Source organism: Melospiza georgiana, chromosome 8 (assembly GCF_028018845.1).
Source record: "Melospiza georgiana isolate bMelGeo1 chromosome 8, bMelGeo1.pri, whole genome shotgun sequence".
NCBI lineage: Eukaryota > Metazoa > Chordata > Aves > Passeriformes > Passerellidae > Melospiza > Melospiza georgiana.
Window position 1 is genome coordinate 10,139,220 of NC_080437.1, and position 17,986 is coordinate 10,157,205.

At 37.8% G+C, this 17,986-nt stretch overlaps 1 protein-coding gene across 1 annotated transcript in view; it reads right to left on the minus strand.

Annotated features, from left to right (window-relative positions):
* Window positions 1-17,986, minus strand: part of GRID1 (glutamate ionotropic receptor delta type subunit 1) — a 481,700-nt gene that overhangs the window by 101,731 nt on the left and 361,983 nt on the right. Inside the window, exons 5-6 of the mRNA XM_058029149.1 lie at window positions 13,385-13,438; window positions 1,378-1,551 (exon numbers count right to left, since the gene is read on the minus strand). Coding sequence (XP_057885132.1) covers window positions 1,378-1,551; window positions 13,385-13,438 — 228 coding nt within the window. The remainder of the gene's footprint in view (window positions 1-1,377; window positions 1,552-13,384; window positions 13,439-17,986) is intronic.

Sequence of the window (17,986 nt, forward strand, 5' to 3'; positions counted from 1 at the left end):
GAGCGGCCGTTGTTCTCATTACAGCATACCTCAGAGTTACTAACAAAGATCAAAAGTGTGTTTTCTTTCTGAGCCAAGGCAGACATAGCCTTTCCCCTGTGCTGAAAGAATACAGACATGATCAGAACTACAGGGGGTGTGTTTGGCTTTTCCCAAACTTTGCCATGGCTAGGACAGAACCTGAGCCAGCAGAGCTTCTCTTCAAGGAATAACTGTTCATATCTGCCCCTTAAAGGATTTCAGTCTCTGCAGCTACAACTTTTTATTAGGGTGCAAATTTCCCTTGGGAAATCTTAACCCACTTTCCTTCCTGGCATTCTCTCTGTCTCTCCTGGTCTGAAACTCTTCCAAGCCAGGACAGGATTCCATCTTGCCAGAGCCCTGACCCCACACACCCTCTCTGAGTAGGCTGCAGCAGCCCAGGTTGGTGACAGCCCCTCCCCAAGCCTAACCAAGCCCCTTCTCCATCACCTCACCATGCACACCCACACTGGACAGCCCACAGGCTCAACCACTGTGTCCTCATTCAACCCATCTCAGTCAAAGACTAAGTGTGCAATTAAATGGCTTTAAGTGAGTTTATAATATATGTCCCACTAAAGTTTATACCTGTATTCAACACCTTAAATAGTGATATAAATAAGATTTTTAACTATGTCTGAAGTAAAACAAAATACATAAGTCCCATTGAAAGTCCAAGGCCTTTGTTTCTAAATTATTACACTATCATTGGAAATAGCACCTATTAAATAATATTTAAATGACTGCAAAAAAAATTCTGATATCTGGGACAATTTGCCAGGAAATGTCAAGATGTTGCTAACACCAGAGTCAGATGTGTTACCAAAACCTGAAACTTGAACTAGCAGTGCATATTTTACACGCTCAGACAATGAGCAGCTGCTGGGGACTTCTGAGACTATTGAAAGGGACAGACTGAATACATCAGCTTGATTCAGTCCATTACCTAAATATGAAATGCTCTGCAGCCCAATACCTATCAGAGTTCTATTACCCTCCCAGGTTAACTCTTTCACAACAGATGTTGAATAAGCAAAAATACAATAAGCAAGCTGTAATATCACAGGACTATGATTGCACAACATTTTTCAAATATAAAAAGATTGTTAAGAGAATCAACTATACAAAATCAGCTCTGACTTAGTGCAACCACTTGCTGATACTTCATGGATGTAATATCAAATCTAAAGCACTCAGTACTGGGAAATAAAATAAATTAATAAAGTCAAGAAACATTGGCCAGATCAGATTTATCTGTACTCATTTTCCTCCTCCTCTGAGTTCATACAGCCACAGCAAACTGTCCCATGGCAAATTCTTAAGGTGGACATTTTTCTGCTGTGCACAGCTACTGACCTGCAGCATCTGAAGGTAGCCTTCCTGTGGATCACAGAGCAGCGAGGATATTCGGTGGTTGTTCCTCATGCACCTCTGGTTGTTGTCCCTTGCCAGAGGGAAAATCTGCCGGATCACTGTCATCCTCCCCAGAGCACTATGCACCAACTCTAATATTTCATTATCAGTGATTTCCTGTGAAGGGAGACACAGCCATTTAAAAACATGTCTTTGTCCAGACATTTTATGTATTTCTTTCATTATCGGTTAAATGTGGTTTTTTTTTAAATACAGTAGGGGAATTATTTTACAGATGCACATGCTGAGTCTACACCAAATGTAATTTTGCATTTAATAACAACAATGCTATTTTTTATACATCATCTGAAACAAAAGAAAAGAGCCTAAAACAGTACTATCCATCTTGGCAATACTACAATTTTGCAGATGTAGTTCCTCAAAGGAAAGCACCAAAATGGTCTCAATAGAGTTCTTTAAAAGAAAAAAAAAAAACACCTTGAAAGGAAATTTATATAGAAAGACCTTTTGTTTGACAGACTAGAACCTCACTATATCCTCAGGACAAAATAACAATTGAAAAACATAACAGTCTTCAGGAAATATGGCTCTTTCACCTGTGAACAACATTACAAGAAAGCACTTTTCCCATAAGTACAGTAGATCATTTCTGCAGACTAATCCTGATAATGACTCAAGGAAGTCTTTTGAGGTTGTCTGTATTAGGAAATAAAAAATAGAAGAAACTTTATGGAGGGGTCTGACACATTTAGGAACATCAGTTTGTGCAGAGAGAATAATTTGGGAGAAGATATAAGGAGACCTCAAGGACAGGCTGCTTTTCTTTCCAGGCTTCACAATTTCTAAAGCTTCGCTGCAGACCTTCACACACCCCAATGTGATAATCCACTCTGGGACAGAGCCTGCATCTACTGCTCTTATAAGGAGGCTGAAGCCAGCTCCACTCCATGCTTTACACATTTTGTGTTTAAAGAAAGACACAAAACCAAAACCTCATTTTTTACCCCAGTTTGAAAATCACAGGCTTAGCTGATCCTGGAATCATAACAAAGGTGCAGTTTGTGATGTTTTTGTCCTAGCAGGAGCTCACTGTGAGGAAAGGCAGGCACTGCTGCCTGCCCTCATGCCCCAGGCACCTGCTGTACATCCATCCCAGCTCCTCACCAGGGCCACCAGCAGCATCTGCAAGTCACATCAGCCCATCCCCAGCACAGCTGGACTGCCCTGGCTGCACAGCTGGGCCAGCCCAGTGCTCAGCCTGCACAGGGCTCTCTCAGCCCCCTGCAGCTCAGGGGGCTGCAAATCACACTCATGTTGCTGCAGGTGCTTGGTCAACAGGGCTCACATCTTGTGATGCATCCTCAGCAGAAGTGAGCCTGGCCCTGGACATTTAACATTCAAGAAAAAATTATTTTGTTTTCTTGCCATTTTCTCTGTCAAGCTGTGAGGGAAATGACCATGGGGTTATAATAATTACTTGTTATGGTTGACTAGTACTGTACCTTGGCTTGATTCAGTTCTTCTTTGCCAATTTCCCTTTTTTTGTTAGGAACATGAATTTTTAACTTTGAAGAAGGTGAAATTCATTGCATTAATGACAGACCAACTGGTGTGGCATGAAAACAGTAAATCAGAAAACAAATACATCCTTATAGAAGACAAAAATTTTGAGAAATAGAAATAGAAAATGCTGGGTAGCATTTTCTAGCCTTGCAAGGAGACAATGTAGCAGACCCCCAGGCTCTACAGACCTCTCAAGATTTCCTGTCTGTGAATCTAAGGGGTGTTAAAAGACACCTTTAAGCTGAAGTCTGAGGGAGAGACAATTTAATAGCATAACTTTAACTCATAACTTCCTAGGCTGAATCCCTTGGTAGGCACACTCAAACAAACTGGCTGAAAACAGAGAAAAAAGAACCACACATCATCCAAACCCTCAGTTCAGCTCTCACCATACACATTTTGTGTCCCCTCTAAGTGACACACAACCTGTCAAAGATGTCTCAGAAACTCAAATATTGGTTGCTTGTGGAATTAGTTTATCTGTCTGTTTATCTGCACACACAGAACTTCAGTTCATTTGCAAAACCACGTCATAGTGCTCAGGGGAATACTTAAATCTGCTTTAGTTGTGCTCAACTATCATAACACAAATCACAAAATGAGACAATTATGTTTCACATTACAATCTCTATTTTCCTAGAGGTAATGACAGAAAATTATAAATTTTAATGACATTAATAATTTAAAGAACTGAAACATATTTCCAGAAAATATATCCCTGAGAAAACTGGAGGATTAAACAGAACAGCAGTGAGAACAAGGATGCTCATGGAGACGAGCTAGAGATTTATTTGGATTTTTTCAGTAGTATCAATATTGTTTGATGGGTTATTCTAACTCCCCTCAATGCCCTAATTACATCTATAAATGAACACTTGTTGAAAATCCAGAAAACATCATTCCATTAGCTATTTTTCTAGAAGGTTCACCACAGCTTAGCCTGCAGGTAGATTTGTTCAACATTTACATATTGCTGGCTTCTCTGCATCCCACATGAACAGACACACACACACATATATATGTAAATAAAAAGACTGATCCTTTAAAGAAAGGACACTGTCCACTTTTCTTACCACAGAAAATGCTCTAATACAATGAACATTTGTTCTAATACAATGAATGATCTGTGCACGATCACCTGTCCAGCTCCCATCCTCACTGCCCTCCCACACAACCATTACTACACCTCACTTCTTTTTACCCAATGCTCCTAAAAGTCTCTACAGGGATATAGTCCTAATTTAATTTAATTAGCTCCATTTCTAGAGATAAGGACTCTGCACTGGGTGTCCAGATGTCTTTCGCAGATCATAGTGAGAGCCTACACGGTAAAAGATGTGCTGATTTAACAAAATATTATTCCATACTAAAAATTCTCTTGGGGGGCAGGGTGGAAAGCACATGAAATGATAGTAAAAGCTGGACAACACAAACAAAAAACCTAGCATTGATATTACTGTGGAAAAAAATATTCACTGATAAAACAACTCATCAGAGCTCATCTATGACCTTGCTCCTAAATGACTGATTCTCTTTCTGAGTAATTCCACAGCATTAGAATCAGGCCAGTTCTAAACCCCACAAAGTTTTTGGGCATGATGCAAGTACATATCCAGGACTGTTTCAAGCTTATGTATAACTTTCAAGCAGTCATCAGGAAAAGAAAACCCACAGATTTTTGTGGGAATAAATAAATAAATATAAATGCTGCAGTGTTGAAGATCGCAGCTAAAAGGAGAGAAGTGAGATTTCCTTAGGCAAGTAATAAATATAGAGTACCTGGAACACAATTAGAATAAATTGTAATTGCAAATTGCTACATTTTGCATTGAAATGTGTCATTTCCTAAATCTTCTGAAATTTCTACACTGTGTTCCTAGTATTTCTATTCAATTTTTAAACTTTTTCACTCTGTATTTTTGTACAATTTGAGAATATCTTAGAATGTTTGCCCCACTTGCATTTGTAAATGATTATTAAAAGGTCTGAATTTTTCCAAGAAAAAGTAAGATATAGGGAAGTGTAAAAATTTACCAACTGCTGGTTATCAAAGTAAACACAGATATCATTACACAGATTGGTGTGTTAAAATGAAGCAAAGAAAATAAGATTAGGCACTTCCATATGAAGAGGACAAGCGAGCAGGACCCCAGTCGTGGCTCTACCCAAGCAAAAATTAGGCCACAGCAATTTGCATGGGGATTGCTGATCACTCAAAATGCACATAACACGGACATTTCTGGACAAATATTCTCCAAAAGAGTGAAGAAAAACACTGCAGTCATAAGTTTTTTTCTCCCAAAGTGAGTTTTCCCAATATTGCTCTACAGCCATGTGCTAAGAAAACTCTGCTCATCATTCATTATCTTACACCTGCCTACATGCTACCCCTGGGGAAAAAAGTATCTTGCTGAGATAGACTTTATCTGATAATTACTATTCTATTTTCTGCTCATTTTTCTCAACTTTCAAAAAATATCTTATAAAGGAAAATAATAAAGAGGTGCCCAGATGACAGCTGAGAAGCCATTTGATTCTCAAATCAAGAGGACCAGTAGTACCTACAGACATACTGGGCACATCTGATGTGGTGAAAGGAAAGAAAACAAATATTGGCAGAAGCAACAGAAGTGCAGGATGGCAATGGAAAGTAAGAAGTAGTCACATCAGGGGGTTGATGAGACACCTTCTTGTCCCTCATATAGAAAACTGCCCCCTATAGACAATGAAACAGTGGTGAAGAGAGACCTATGAAAACTGCAGAAAAAAGAATTGAGCTTGAGTCCAGAGCAGGATTAGCAGAAAGATGTTCTGAGTGAATGTCCTGAGAGGGGAAAGGAGAAGCATCAAGAGCCATTTTTCTGCACTCTGCTCTGACTGATCACCTGGGCTGAGCTTGGGAAAGTTTTATCTGTCCACTGAAGATCTATAAATTAATCTGCTGGCAGCACCACCAGCATCATTTGGAAAGCATCATCTGTCCAAAAAGGAAGAATAAGGTCAACTGCTGTCTAAAATTTTTGACTGGTATTCAAGTGATGAGGACAATGTCATCCCCACATGGCCCAGAGTTCCCCAAGCCCCTCAGCACTCTAACTTCCTGTCTAAGGCTTCTCTGATGAATTGTCTACTCTTGCTATATTTCCAAAATTTTTTATTGCTTTTCCTGCAAAAAAAAATTCCAAGAACTTCTCTTCTCACATCACTTTTCCCTTCTCTTTCTCAGCTAAGAGGGCTTTTTTGATAAATATCAAAATAGTTGGGAAGAATCCAGCCAAATACATTAGATTTGCATTTGCTTTAGTAGTTTCTCTGCGCTTACTGATTCAAATCAGGATCTTTATTGAAAGAGAAAGATTGAAATGAGAAAATATTAAAAAGCAACTTTTTCTCAGTGATAATCAGAGTTTAGTTTTATTTTTTAATTAAAACTTACAAGAATTTCAGGGGTTTTTTACTAATGAATACTTTGCTCTTCTTATGGATGTGGAATTTGTATAATACTCTATTTCTACAACTATGTTTCAGATTCTACTAATAACAAGTAATTGTTACTAATCTACTAATAACAATAAAAATAGATTTCTACTAATAACAAATGGGTCCCCAATTTTTTTTTTTAAGCATGATTTTCCTTAGCACTGTAAAAGCTACTGATGATTTTTTAAAAGCCCCAGTTAAGTTCAGATTAGTACACAAGGATCCACTGCTCTTTGACACTCTATCTACAAAAAAAAGCATCTTTTTGCAGGGGCCATTACAAACACAATTTACCTTTCTGCTATCTACCCCACAATGTTGCAGTGTAAGCTGTTTGATTTTTCTTTGTTTGCTTTTAAATGGGACAAATAACAGCACAACTTTTTCTAAGAGATAAAGAAATGAGCTCATTTGCAACCTTAGATTCAAGTTACTCTGCACAGCATTAAACTGTATGTTGAAACCCAGGAATACAGAAATTCAGTCACCCGCTAACCTCCTCACTTCTTAAACCATTGTGTCCTAAGAAATACCCACAGGGGGGTGGCACTTAACCTAAAAGGACTTCTTTACCCCATAGTACATTCCTTTTGAGAGACTACCTGATCTTTTAGACAGTAAAAAATAATGGAATGGAATTTCTGCTGGTTCTCCCCACTATTGCCGTGCTTGCAGTTTGAGAACTTAGAAGTGAATATTGGATTTCAGCATTTGTTAGTCCATATGGCACAGAATGTGGTGATTCTAAAACTAAAAAAGAAGTTATTTACTGCTAATCACAAATGTTCCTTTGTATCTGCTCTGATGTGGATTGATCTGAATCAATGAAAATCAATGTAATGTAAAAGCAACAAATGGAAACTGTAGTCAAGAGGGAACTCTGATCTTTAGCTTTCAGACTTACTTCTTACACCTTACAATTAAATCTATTTTTAAAACATTAGAAGTGCAAGTAATTAATTACTAGGCATTCTTCTATCCAATAGAAGAATCTATCCATTCTTCTAACCACACACAATTACAACATAATCCTCCATTACAAATGCCTGATATCAGGAATCACGATGCTCAGTTCATCCCTGGCTAAGTCCAATCACTCAGGTGGCCCCAAGGGTGGATTTGGCTGACAGAATCTAATCAAACACAGTCATTCCAGCTTATTCACTAGACAGAGAAGGATGGAGCTCCATGATGGCTGGAAACCAACCATGACTCACAGATCTCCTACATTCATGGTTACCACCAGAAGTACTGAATAAACGGTTCAGTAGAAGAATATGCAGTGACTCTTAGCATAAACTGTAATAACCACATTGAAAAAATATGTATGGACAGAGCTAGAGCAGAAGGTGCAGATCAGAAAATAGCCAGTGGCATTCAAAACACAGTTTTGTCTTTCCATACTGACACTGAAATTATTTAGCTGACTCATATAATGTGAGTAGGATGATGAAAAATTAAGAATAAAAAACAAGAGCAGAACCAGGTGAGAGAAGAGACAGATGATGGGATGGAAGAAGGCAACCTAGGAAGTTGTTCCTACACACTCTCAGACTTGGATCATAAACCATTTTCCAATACTAGATCTAATTTCCACTGCAGAAGATTAAATTGTATTTCCCTTATATTTCCACATTGAAGATGTGATCATATTCTTGTTATGTTTGTATCAAGGTTTTCAGCCTTTACACATGGGTCATATTTTACCAAGCTTTTATCACACTAAATGTTTTCCTCTATATTTTCAACATTGTTCTGCATGCCTTGTTCTGTTTTAAAGTATTTTGCCCAAAACTTGCAATACTGTTCCAACAAAGCCAAGCTGATGTCAAACAGAGCAAAATAATTGCCTCCCTTACCTTACAATTGATGTTTCTGGTATCATATCTGAGGACTACATTTGCTAACTCAGCAGGATAACAACAGTACTGATTCTCATTCTGGCTTTTATCCACAAGGATTCGAAGCTGCACCTGAAGATGCTCACCACCTATACCTCACTTTTTAGCCACAAGCAAGAGCACTTCTCTATAGTAAATCTCACCTGGTGGAGTGCTTCAAATTCATCTAAAACAACTGGAACTACAACAATGTGTTTTTAACAGTCTGGTAATAATTAATAGTTTCTATAAAGTCAGGATCAGGGAACTAAGTAAAAACATTACACCCCCATTTTTCAAGTAATCACCTCTCATTTTATCTTCTGCTATATATAAACATTTTTATTGCTTTTCATGATCCCTGGTATGAGTCATTTTGCAACACAGGCTTATTTTATAATTCCTTACTTTGTTACTCCTTTACACTCTTCCCTAGCCCTTTTCTTAAATCACTTTTTCTTTAGAATTCATCTCTGATTTCAAGTTCTGTGAAGATAACCCACTGTCACCATAAGGATACCTTGTTGTGCCTACATCTTCAGAGAATCCCAGTTCTTTAGCCACCCTTTACTTACTGTGTTATCTTTCCAAAAGCATTACTAGTTTCCCAAAGCTGTGAAGTTGGACAATCTTTTGATGTCCATTATCCTCATGGTCCTTTTCCCACCTCTCCCTCTTTTCCAAAAAGTTCATGTTACCATGGCATGATCACTTTCACACAAATTATCTTCTGGCTTTCTTAGCCCATTCTTCCTCAGCCATAATGAAATCTGTACTGATGGCTGCCTTAACATTTTGAACATGTACAGATAAGGTCAATCAAAGGAAATCTGTGAAGCTCTGTGTCCCAACCCTATTTTCTCCACTGCAAGGAAATTAAAATCATCCTTTATTTTAATTTCTTGTCTTTAGGCCATTTATGTCCAAAAAAAATGCTCTTTCAGAAAAAGTCTTCCTCAGAGTCCTCTGCATATTTTCAGGCAAAAGTTTGTCCCTCACCCCTCCTCAGCTTCAGAGTGGGTACAGATGTTTTTGACATGTAACACTATATTGCCTTTTTTTCATCCCTACCTGCACTTCACAAAAAGTGTACTCCTATATCAGCAAGTAGTCTTGTGCTTTGCCAGACCATGTCTTACAGCTTTTGATTAAACTACTGAATAAAAAATAAGTTTAAAAATAAATTAAAGAAATGATGTCTTAATAGTAAAATAATTGATTTGAATTATCTGCTGAATTCTGTACCATTCCACTTCCAGGAAGAGTAGTTAATTGCTTTTTGTACTGATTTACATGTAAAAATAGTGAATGTTTAGAAACTTGGAATTAGAATTAAATATATTGAGATGAGGGAATAAAATAAAATAATTTGATCATAATTTTGTTCAATATTGCAGTTTTCCAGAATAATTTATCTTTTCTTTACCCTTGGAATGGAGACAATTTTAAAAATGTCCCACAAAAAGGGAAATATGGTTTCTAACTCTTTTTATACTACCAGACCTACTGCTGCTGCTAATAAAGAAGCGGACACAAGCTCCTGGAGCACTGCTCCTGGTACAACAACATCCAAATTCAGTTTCAAGTACTGCTCTTGTACCTCTCCCACAGACACACGCCCTGGGCAAGGCACAGCATTTTATCAGAAAAGGCAGAAAAAGAGAAAGGGAGGATGAAAAATGTCATGAGGAGCCAACAGAGATGCTTAATGCCAGGTATGAAAGAGAAAGAAAAGTAAGAGAAAAAATAAAAATAATAAAGAAAACTAGGGAAAAAAAAAAACAGGAAATAAACATGCAAAACACATGGGCCATCTCTTACTGTGCCAGTCTTTTCAAAAGAAGCAGCAGCACATGTCTATCAAAGCTGGTGGGTCACTCCAACCACCAAAGGTATAAACAGCAAAGGTCCAAGCAGAACACCAGATATGTTCTAACAGATCTCCCAAAACTTCAAGTCATTGACAGCTCCCCACAAAGGCAATGATAATGAAGTGGTTTGGACTATTCTGGAGACACAGCTAAGCATGTAGTAGTCATCATAAAAAGCTACCTGGCATATTTAACCCATAATTTAGGTAGAATCACTACCTAAATGAAAGAAAGAAATGATTTAGGATTTCTAGATGAATAAAAACAACAAGTGCAAATGATGAAATATAAATCAAAAAGGGGATGGGTAGTAAGAAATACTTTTCTTTTTTTTTCCCCCTTCTAATCTCCACTACTTTTGACAGCTATTGCAATATTGAAACATAACCTGTTTGAAACCAGAAACGTGGACAACAAATATATATATTTTTAAGCAGTAAGTTTTTTTATCACTTTGGCTGCAAAGAGGACATATGAGGACATGATACTGCCTGAAAAGATCCATCCCTGTGTATTCTCTTACCCTAGAAAACCTGCGAGGTAATGGTTCAGCCTTCCAACTCCACACAATAAATTTAACTCCCAATAAACCAGCCTTTTTCTAAAGATGACCAAGTCCTTTATCACCAGCAATAGCATCTAAACTGAACAGATACTTCAGCCCAGACCTGGGTTATTGAAAACTAGTAAACAGGATTTTATCAGTACAGCTGTTTGTTCATTTGCTGCATAATTACCAGTCATATAGATTTACAGTTAGCTCATCCAAAGCTTGGTGGTCTTGCTTATCTAACAAAATTTAAGTGATAAAATTTGTTCTACCTCCACAACTTAACTCCTATTCTACCACATGGGAAAGCACACAAGGGAAAAATAACCAAACACAAATTTTTATCAGATTGTCAGTGCAAAGAGAGTAAAGTAGATTTAATTTAATAATAAAATTCTTATTGAAATAATACCATGCTATATAGTCATGCTTCCTACAGCAAGGTAAGTCCAAGTTTCAGGTCCTCATTAGCTTGAGAAGTGGGAGACAGAGTACACTGTGAGGTGCTCTGGGTCAGCAGATCTCAGTAGCCTGAGATGCCCAAAGCCCTTCATGGGTTCCCTGAAGTGCAAAAGGCCCAAAAAACCTGTTTACAATCCAGTACTCTTCATACAAGGAACCTCCATGGAAAAATTCTCCCTGTGCTCTCTTCCTGCCACTGCCCCTTCAATCAGTCAGCCCTACATCCCTCTTTCCTTGCAATGGGATCACTGGGTCACAGGGTGAACAGGGTGTAGGGTCCTCAATCTGCACAGGATCAAAAAAAGACTGGCTAAGGTTTTGGTCCATTTGCATAATGGACTTCTACTCTCATGGAAACACATCAAAAAGAGATGATTTGACTGTTGGGAATTAAAAGTTAATTCCATTCCACAAATCACAGTAAGAATCAGCATCATCTTTTCCATCAAATATTCATGCACTTCCCACTACCACTAATTGGAAACATGTACAGAGAAAGCTTAATCAGTCTGTCCTCTTGCTAGCATGGAGGGATGCACACTTAAATAAGAAGCAAGCCCTAAGGAACCTCCAAATTTCTATAGATGCATCCATGGAGATGCTTAATGCACTTTCTGACAGTAGCTTTAGCACACACACAAACTCCAACACTTCTGTTAAAGAAAGGACAGCCATGACATTTCCTCTTCCTTTTGCCTGCAAAGACTTCTCCAAAGTTTTGTGAGTCTGAAAAGCTTCTCTAATTGTCTATTTGGACTGAATTGCATTTTGAGATCATTATAAATTACACGCACTTTATTTTTCACTAGAAATTTACACTCTCAATTTTCACTCTAAACTCACATGCTGCACTCACAGCTTCCCTACCCAGTCCTTAGCCACAAAGGAGAAAAAAACCAAAAGCATCCAAAAGAGAGGCAGAACTGGCACCCTGTGTGATTTGTTTGTGTGTGTACAAGTGTGCACACATTAGTGCACAAGTGCTGAAGGCTTTTATCCCAATGTTTCAGATTCAGGCTTCGTGAAGTGAATTTTAACATCTGAACAATGAACAGAAGCAGTAAAAATTCACAAACACTCCCTCTCTATAAATGTTTAGGGAAATATGCACTGTATTATCTTTATGTGAATATAAACACTGACTCTCTGGGCATCTTGCTGATGTTTTGTAGTGGGTCATTACAGCAGCTGACAAACCAGGAGGTACTTAAATATAAAAAGGACTAGAAAGAATTTATAAAGCCTTTACAAGCAGGGACTTCACCCACTTTCCCTAACCCCTATTTAGTTACAGAGCCTGTCTAATGCCATACAATACAATTTATAGTTACTATTAAAAGTTGCCTATCCAAAATTATTAGCTAGGTGCAAAGAAAGGAGGGAGAAATTAACAAAGGAATTGGCTATTAAATTAGAGGCTATGCATTTATAATATAAAAATAAGACATTGAACACTGTTCTTTTTAAATTATATATTTTGTTATCCTTAAATAAATCATGATTAAAACAACGAATTTATAAAATACTGCCATTTATCAGTGATTTGTAAGTTACTATATATGGTACAACATTTAATTGTTTTTGAAAAAAGAATCTGAACAGATTCTCATTAGAGCATCATGGCACTAAGGTAAAATAAATAATCTTTGTAGCAGGAATAGGATCCCATTTGCTGCAGAGAGAAACATTACACTTTGAATTTAAGTTATTCTGGATGTTGGCCAATACACCAACACAGTTCTGCACTAGAGAAAGCCTGTGTGTCATGTAAATACATATTTGAATGGACTAAACTTGCAAGGGCTCTTTTCTCTCCTGGCATCTGTGTGCAGGCTTTCACAGCAGTGGAGGGTGAGCTTTTGCTGGAGAGATTCCTGTGTTTGAGATTTCTTTTGAGATATCCTCCGCTTCCTAAATAGCTAATGAAATAGTGTCAGCAGGAAGGTAAAAGCAAGTCTCCCAGCTGCTCTGAGGTACATTGGAAGCTTTATCTTGACACCTGGTGTCCAACCTATGCCAATTCAACTAAGACAGACAAGCAATGACACCACAGTTTGAACCTTGTGCCATTCAAAAAGTAAAAATGCTACATATATGCTCAGTTTGGTGTGTCAAAACATATGAAACAAAAGATGGTGATGAGTGAATGTAGTGAGCTGTGTTTTCTCTTTTGACTTTCTTACCTCATTTACATAGACCCAGTGACTATCCTTTGATGCAAGGTTGGTTTCCACAGCCTACAAAAATAAAAAGAAACATAATAGTAAAAATAAATAAAACATGGAAAATATATTCCAGAAAGAACTTATATAAAAATGTAATATAAAGCTAATTTTGATTGTTTTCATTGCTACTGGTATTGTTTCACTATAGTTCTTTTCATCTCTTCCTCTGCTGCTTCATAGAACACTAACTAATTGGTGGCAGCCACTTTTCTCTGACTTCAGTTCCTAAACCAAAGTACCCTGACTGTGTCCATGTACCACAAAAGCACACTGGGACAGGGTGGTACATGAGCATAAGGGATCCTGTGATGAATAACTGCACAGAACAAGCAGTTCAGGAGATCTACCTTCTCTATGATATATCTAATGATCCTCCTCAGCTGGGTTTCTTCTCAATATGCCTCCCAAAATATATTGTCTCTGGCTCATTACACCTCTGATAGTTTATCTGTTAACTCACCTAGTTAATTAAAAACATGACAGTGAGATGCTCAAGTGAAGTTCACACATTTATATGAGAGTTCATCCTCTCCTCACATTTACATAAGGCTCAAGACAAAGTTATTATTTGCATGGTCACATTACTGTGTTCCTGGTATGAACTTGGATAATCACTAAATATTATAAAGAAACATCCCATCTCAGCAGTTTGCATATTTATCCATACATGTATAACCCACTGGGAAGCCAAAACTGGAGAAGATGGCACTACTAGTACTGAGAGAGAACCTCAGTTGAAGGATCTCGCAATAAACACACAAGTTCCTAAGTGTCCCCTTTGTTTGACATGGATAAGCTCACTTCAAGACACTTAATAGCCTAATAAAGTGATAGCAAGCATGGAGAGATGTGCACTACACTGCCAGTGGTATTGTTAATGTCCTGCTTAATACATGGTTAAACAATTACTGCAGTGTGTTCATCTCTGCTAATAAAACAGTGCACACATGTATTTCAGGAGGCAGTTCATTACACGGTTTTGAATGTTCCTGCCTTCCACCACTTCTTTCTTCTGTGCCAGTATGACCCCACTTATTGAACAGATATTCTTATCTCTCTGTTATAAATGGCCCTATGAATCACTGAAATGACCCCAGTATAAAAAAAACTCTGCAAACAAATACAAATGAACAAAATACTTCCAGTTACTGTTTTTTAACCTGGATAATTTCCAAAGTATGTTAAAAAAAAAACTGCAGTGGTACTCAGAGGCTCTGTAGACTGTAGCACTGGGCTGAGCAGGAACATCATCAACCACCTTCCTCTTCAGAACACATTTGCATAATAAGCCTCTCAGATATTTAGTGTCAGATGGGATGAATCACCTTCTCTTATGACACTGACTACAGATGACTGGCTTAGAATAAACGCCCACGACTTCTAAGGCTGCACTGGAATGACAAGAAATCCATCCTTTATGTAGGCTAAGGGGTATCTCATTCCTTCAAAAATATGAGGTAAAACTTCACAAAGTAGCCAACACCAGCATCTTTAACATTAATCTTAGCTTACACTGTGTCCTTAAAAAAGGTATAAATGACTTGCCAAAGTAACTGTTTTAAAATTTTACTCATTTGTGTAGTCCACACAACCACAAGAGAAAATTGTGGGCACATACATATCTCCGTCTATTTCTCATGTTCTCAAGCTGAAATACTCCTTTAAAAGAGACAAAAATCCCAAGAGAAAACACAAACTCATTGAAAGAGGAAAATCAACACAGACAGAACAGGGTAATTCTCTTTATCATGAAGAGCATCATCCCCTTAGTAATTGCCTCCCCTACATTTCTTTTAAGCTGGGAGGAACATTAAGCTGACCACCTGAGGAACAGCAGCTCTTAGGAAAGATAGCAGTGATGAACAGGAGGGCAAAAATGCGTACATTTTCTCCCTATTCAGCTCCCAAATATATCCAGACAAAGCCAAAGTAGCCAGGTGCTGTAACAGAGAGAAAGAGCAAAGTGCTGCTAGCATTAGCAAAGCAGAATTAAATAATGCTCAGGTGCAGAGTTATTGCACTGGCTACATTGAGTGATTCATCTGCAACAGTGAGCAATTTGTATGAATAAATGCTCAGTCTGGGGAGACGCAAGAGGCAGGGAATTTGAAATGAATTATCGTAGCTCATTCTTCTGGGTTCACATATCTGGGCCAAAGTTTTTAAAATGAGGTGCCTAAATTTAGGCTGTTAAAGAGTTTATCTTTAGTCATCAGAGTGCCAGACCACTCAGCGCTCCTCCTACAGAGCCAATGGCTCTGCATTCTAATAGCTTGAAATGTATTTAGAAACATCACCGTAGGTAGTCAAGTCTGAATGGCTCTAAATATCTTCTGCTCAGAACTACAACACATAGCCTGAACTGCTACTCGAAAATGAAAATGTGCTGGGAGGGAGTTGAAACTTCCGGCATTTTGTACCATATTTACAGACTTGCAATATCCAAAGAAATCTTTTAAAAAACCCTATTGAAAAACAGCTCTCAGGTTTCAACTTTCTGATATCACCAGTTTATTGCCAGAGGCTCATGAAAGTTAAGCAGTGTGAAAAGCAAGGTCCTGGGGACCTGTGTTATCATAAGGAAATTTACTGAGAATGCCTCAAAGTAAGAAAGAAGTTAATGTTCATAACTAAGTGAGGTTTTCTTTTTTTTTACTTTAAAGAGGAAAAAGATACTTAAGAAACTATGGTCAGCCATTTTTAATTATTCAAGCTGTTCAGGATCTTGCCAATTGTTTGACATTGTGTCCATTCATTCAAAAAGAAAACAAATTGTCTATGAAACATCCTTGAAGGATCTATTCCATCCTACTTGATAAATGTACCCTATATAAAGAAAGTAGGCTATGAATTTCTAAGATTACTGTGCCTGAGTAAAAGCATTGCCATCTATTGGGGAAGGATTTACAGGTTAAAGTATGTTATAGCTTTGTATGGAAAAATTATTAATATAGGTGTAAAATGCCCTAGTTCTTTTTATACTTTCTATGTAGATGGGGGTCTAGGTGATACTTGGGAGTAATGCTTCAAAACACTTCTATTAAATAGAAAATCTGCTTTTGAGATAAAAAGCACAATGGAAATTAAAGAGCATCTATCTTTCATTTGTTTCATCTCAGAGTAGTAAATAAATTCTAAAAATCTGGGAAAAAAAGAGGTTTGGGACTGTGCCCTTCTTCCTCTGCAGCTACCTTTCAAAAGCCAAATATAAAATGCAGAACCCACACAAGAGAATTGTAATTCACCCAGTGGACCACTACAAATGACAACATATAAACTATGCTATCAGAATCAGGCCAGAACTAGAGGATGGGAAGGGAAGCAGTGAATTCAGGGAACTGTTTAATTTCTCAATAGTAAGCATTTGCAATATAAATGAAAAAGGAAGAAACTGAAAATCAAAATATGAGCATTAAAATTTCAGATCTCATAGCAACACTGATAAAAGGGTAAGAAGCTTCATGAAAAATAATCAAATATAGTTTCACATACGTAGTTTTGTTCGCTTTTAAATGTATAGCTTAAAATAATTTACTGCCAATAATCCATGAAAACATTTTTTATTGGAATCCAGTGAAAAACAAATATTTACATTGCCTTTATGAAAAAGTAACTCGGTTCATTATTTTATCTAATGGCAGTTGCAGGATTAAGTAATTTAGGAAAGTAAGCATTAAATACTGCTATATTCAGAAACAATTTTGCAGAGGGGGAAAAAACAAAAAAAGAAACAGAAACAATTCTTTCTTGACCTTCTCAAAAAATCTAAAACTGAAAACCTCTCCAAGCATATAATGCCCGGCCAATAATAGGGAAGGCTCTTTTCCACAATACCTGGCTGCTTTGCCAGGGCCAGCACCTTGCTGTTAACAGCAAAAACTGCATAAAAAGGGATGCAGGCACGAGTGGCTGCACACAACAGAGAAGAGATGCTGGGTGTTCAAACAGACCTGGGCAGGCTGTGCTCCAGTGACAGCAGGATGTGCTGAAGAGTTCAGAACGACATGCAGCAGTGTTATAGTTACACACCTGTTGTCTCCTCCCTGTGTACCCAGGGGAACAAGCAGTGGGGATGTCTGGAAGCCCTGTAACCAGCCCAGGGATCCTAGAAGGAAATGTCTTGCAGATGGCAAACACAGATGTTCCTGTTGTGTCTCAATTTTTGGAAACAAAGGTTGCCATCCTGAAATCCATGATATAAATGAACCACCAGACTGTTTTGATAGGGGGGATACCAAAGTAGCAAAAGTTATTATTTGCACATCCTGTAATTTAATGGTGAGGATAAACACCATCATAGCTTTCCACAATGAAAAAACAAAGCAGAGGGCAAACTGGGGAGTTCACAGAAAATAATTTGAAAAGGGTGTCCTAAGAGACATTGGAAGAACTCAAAACCAAATCTCTTGCAAACTGCAGTGGTTTAACTCCAGTGAGCAGCTAAGTACCAGGCAGCAACTTGCTCACCTCCCTCCCCTCTCCCAGTGGAATAGGGAAAAGAATCAGGAAAAAAACAAAAGGTAAAATCTGTGGGTTGAGATAAGAACAGTTTAATAACAG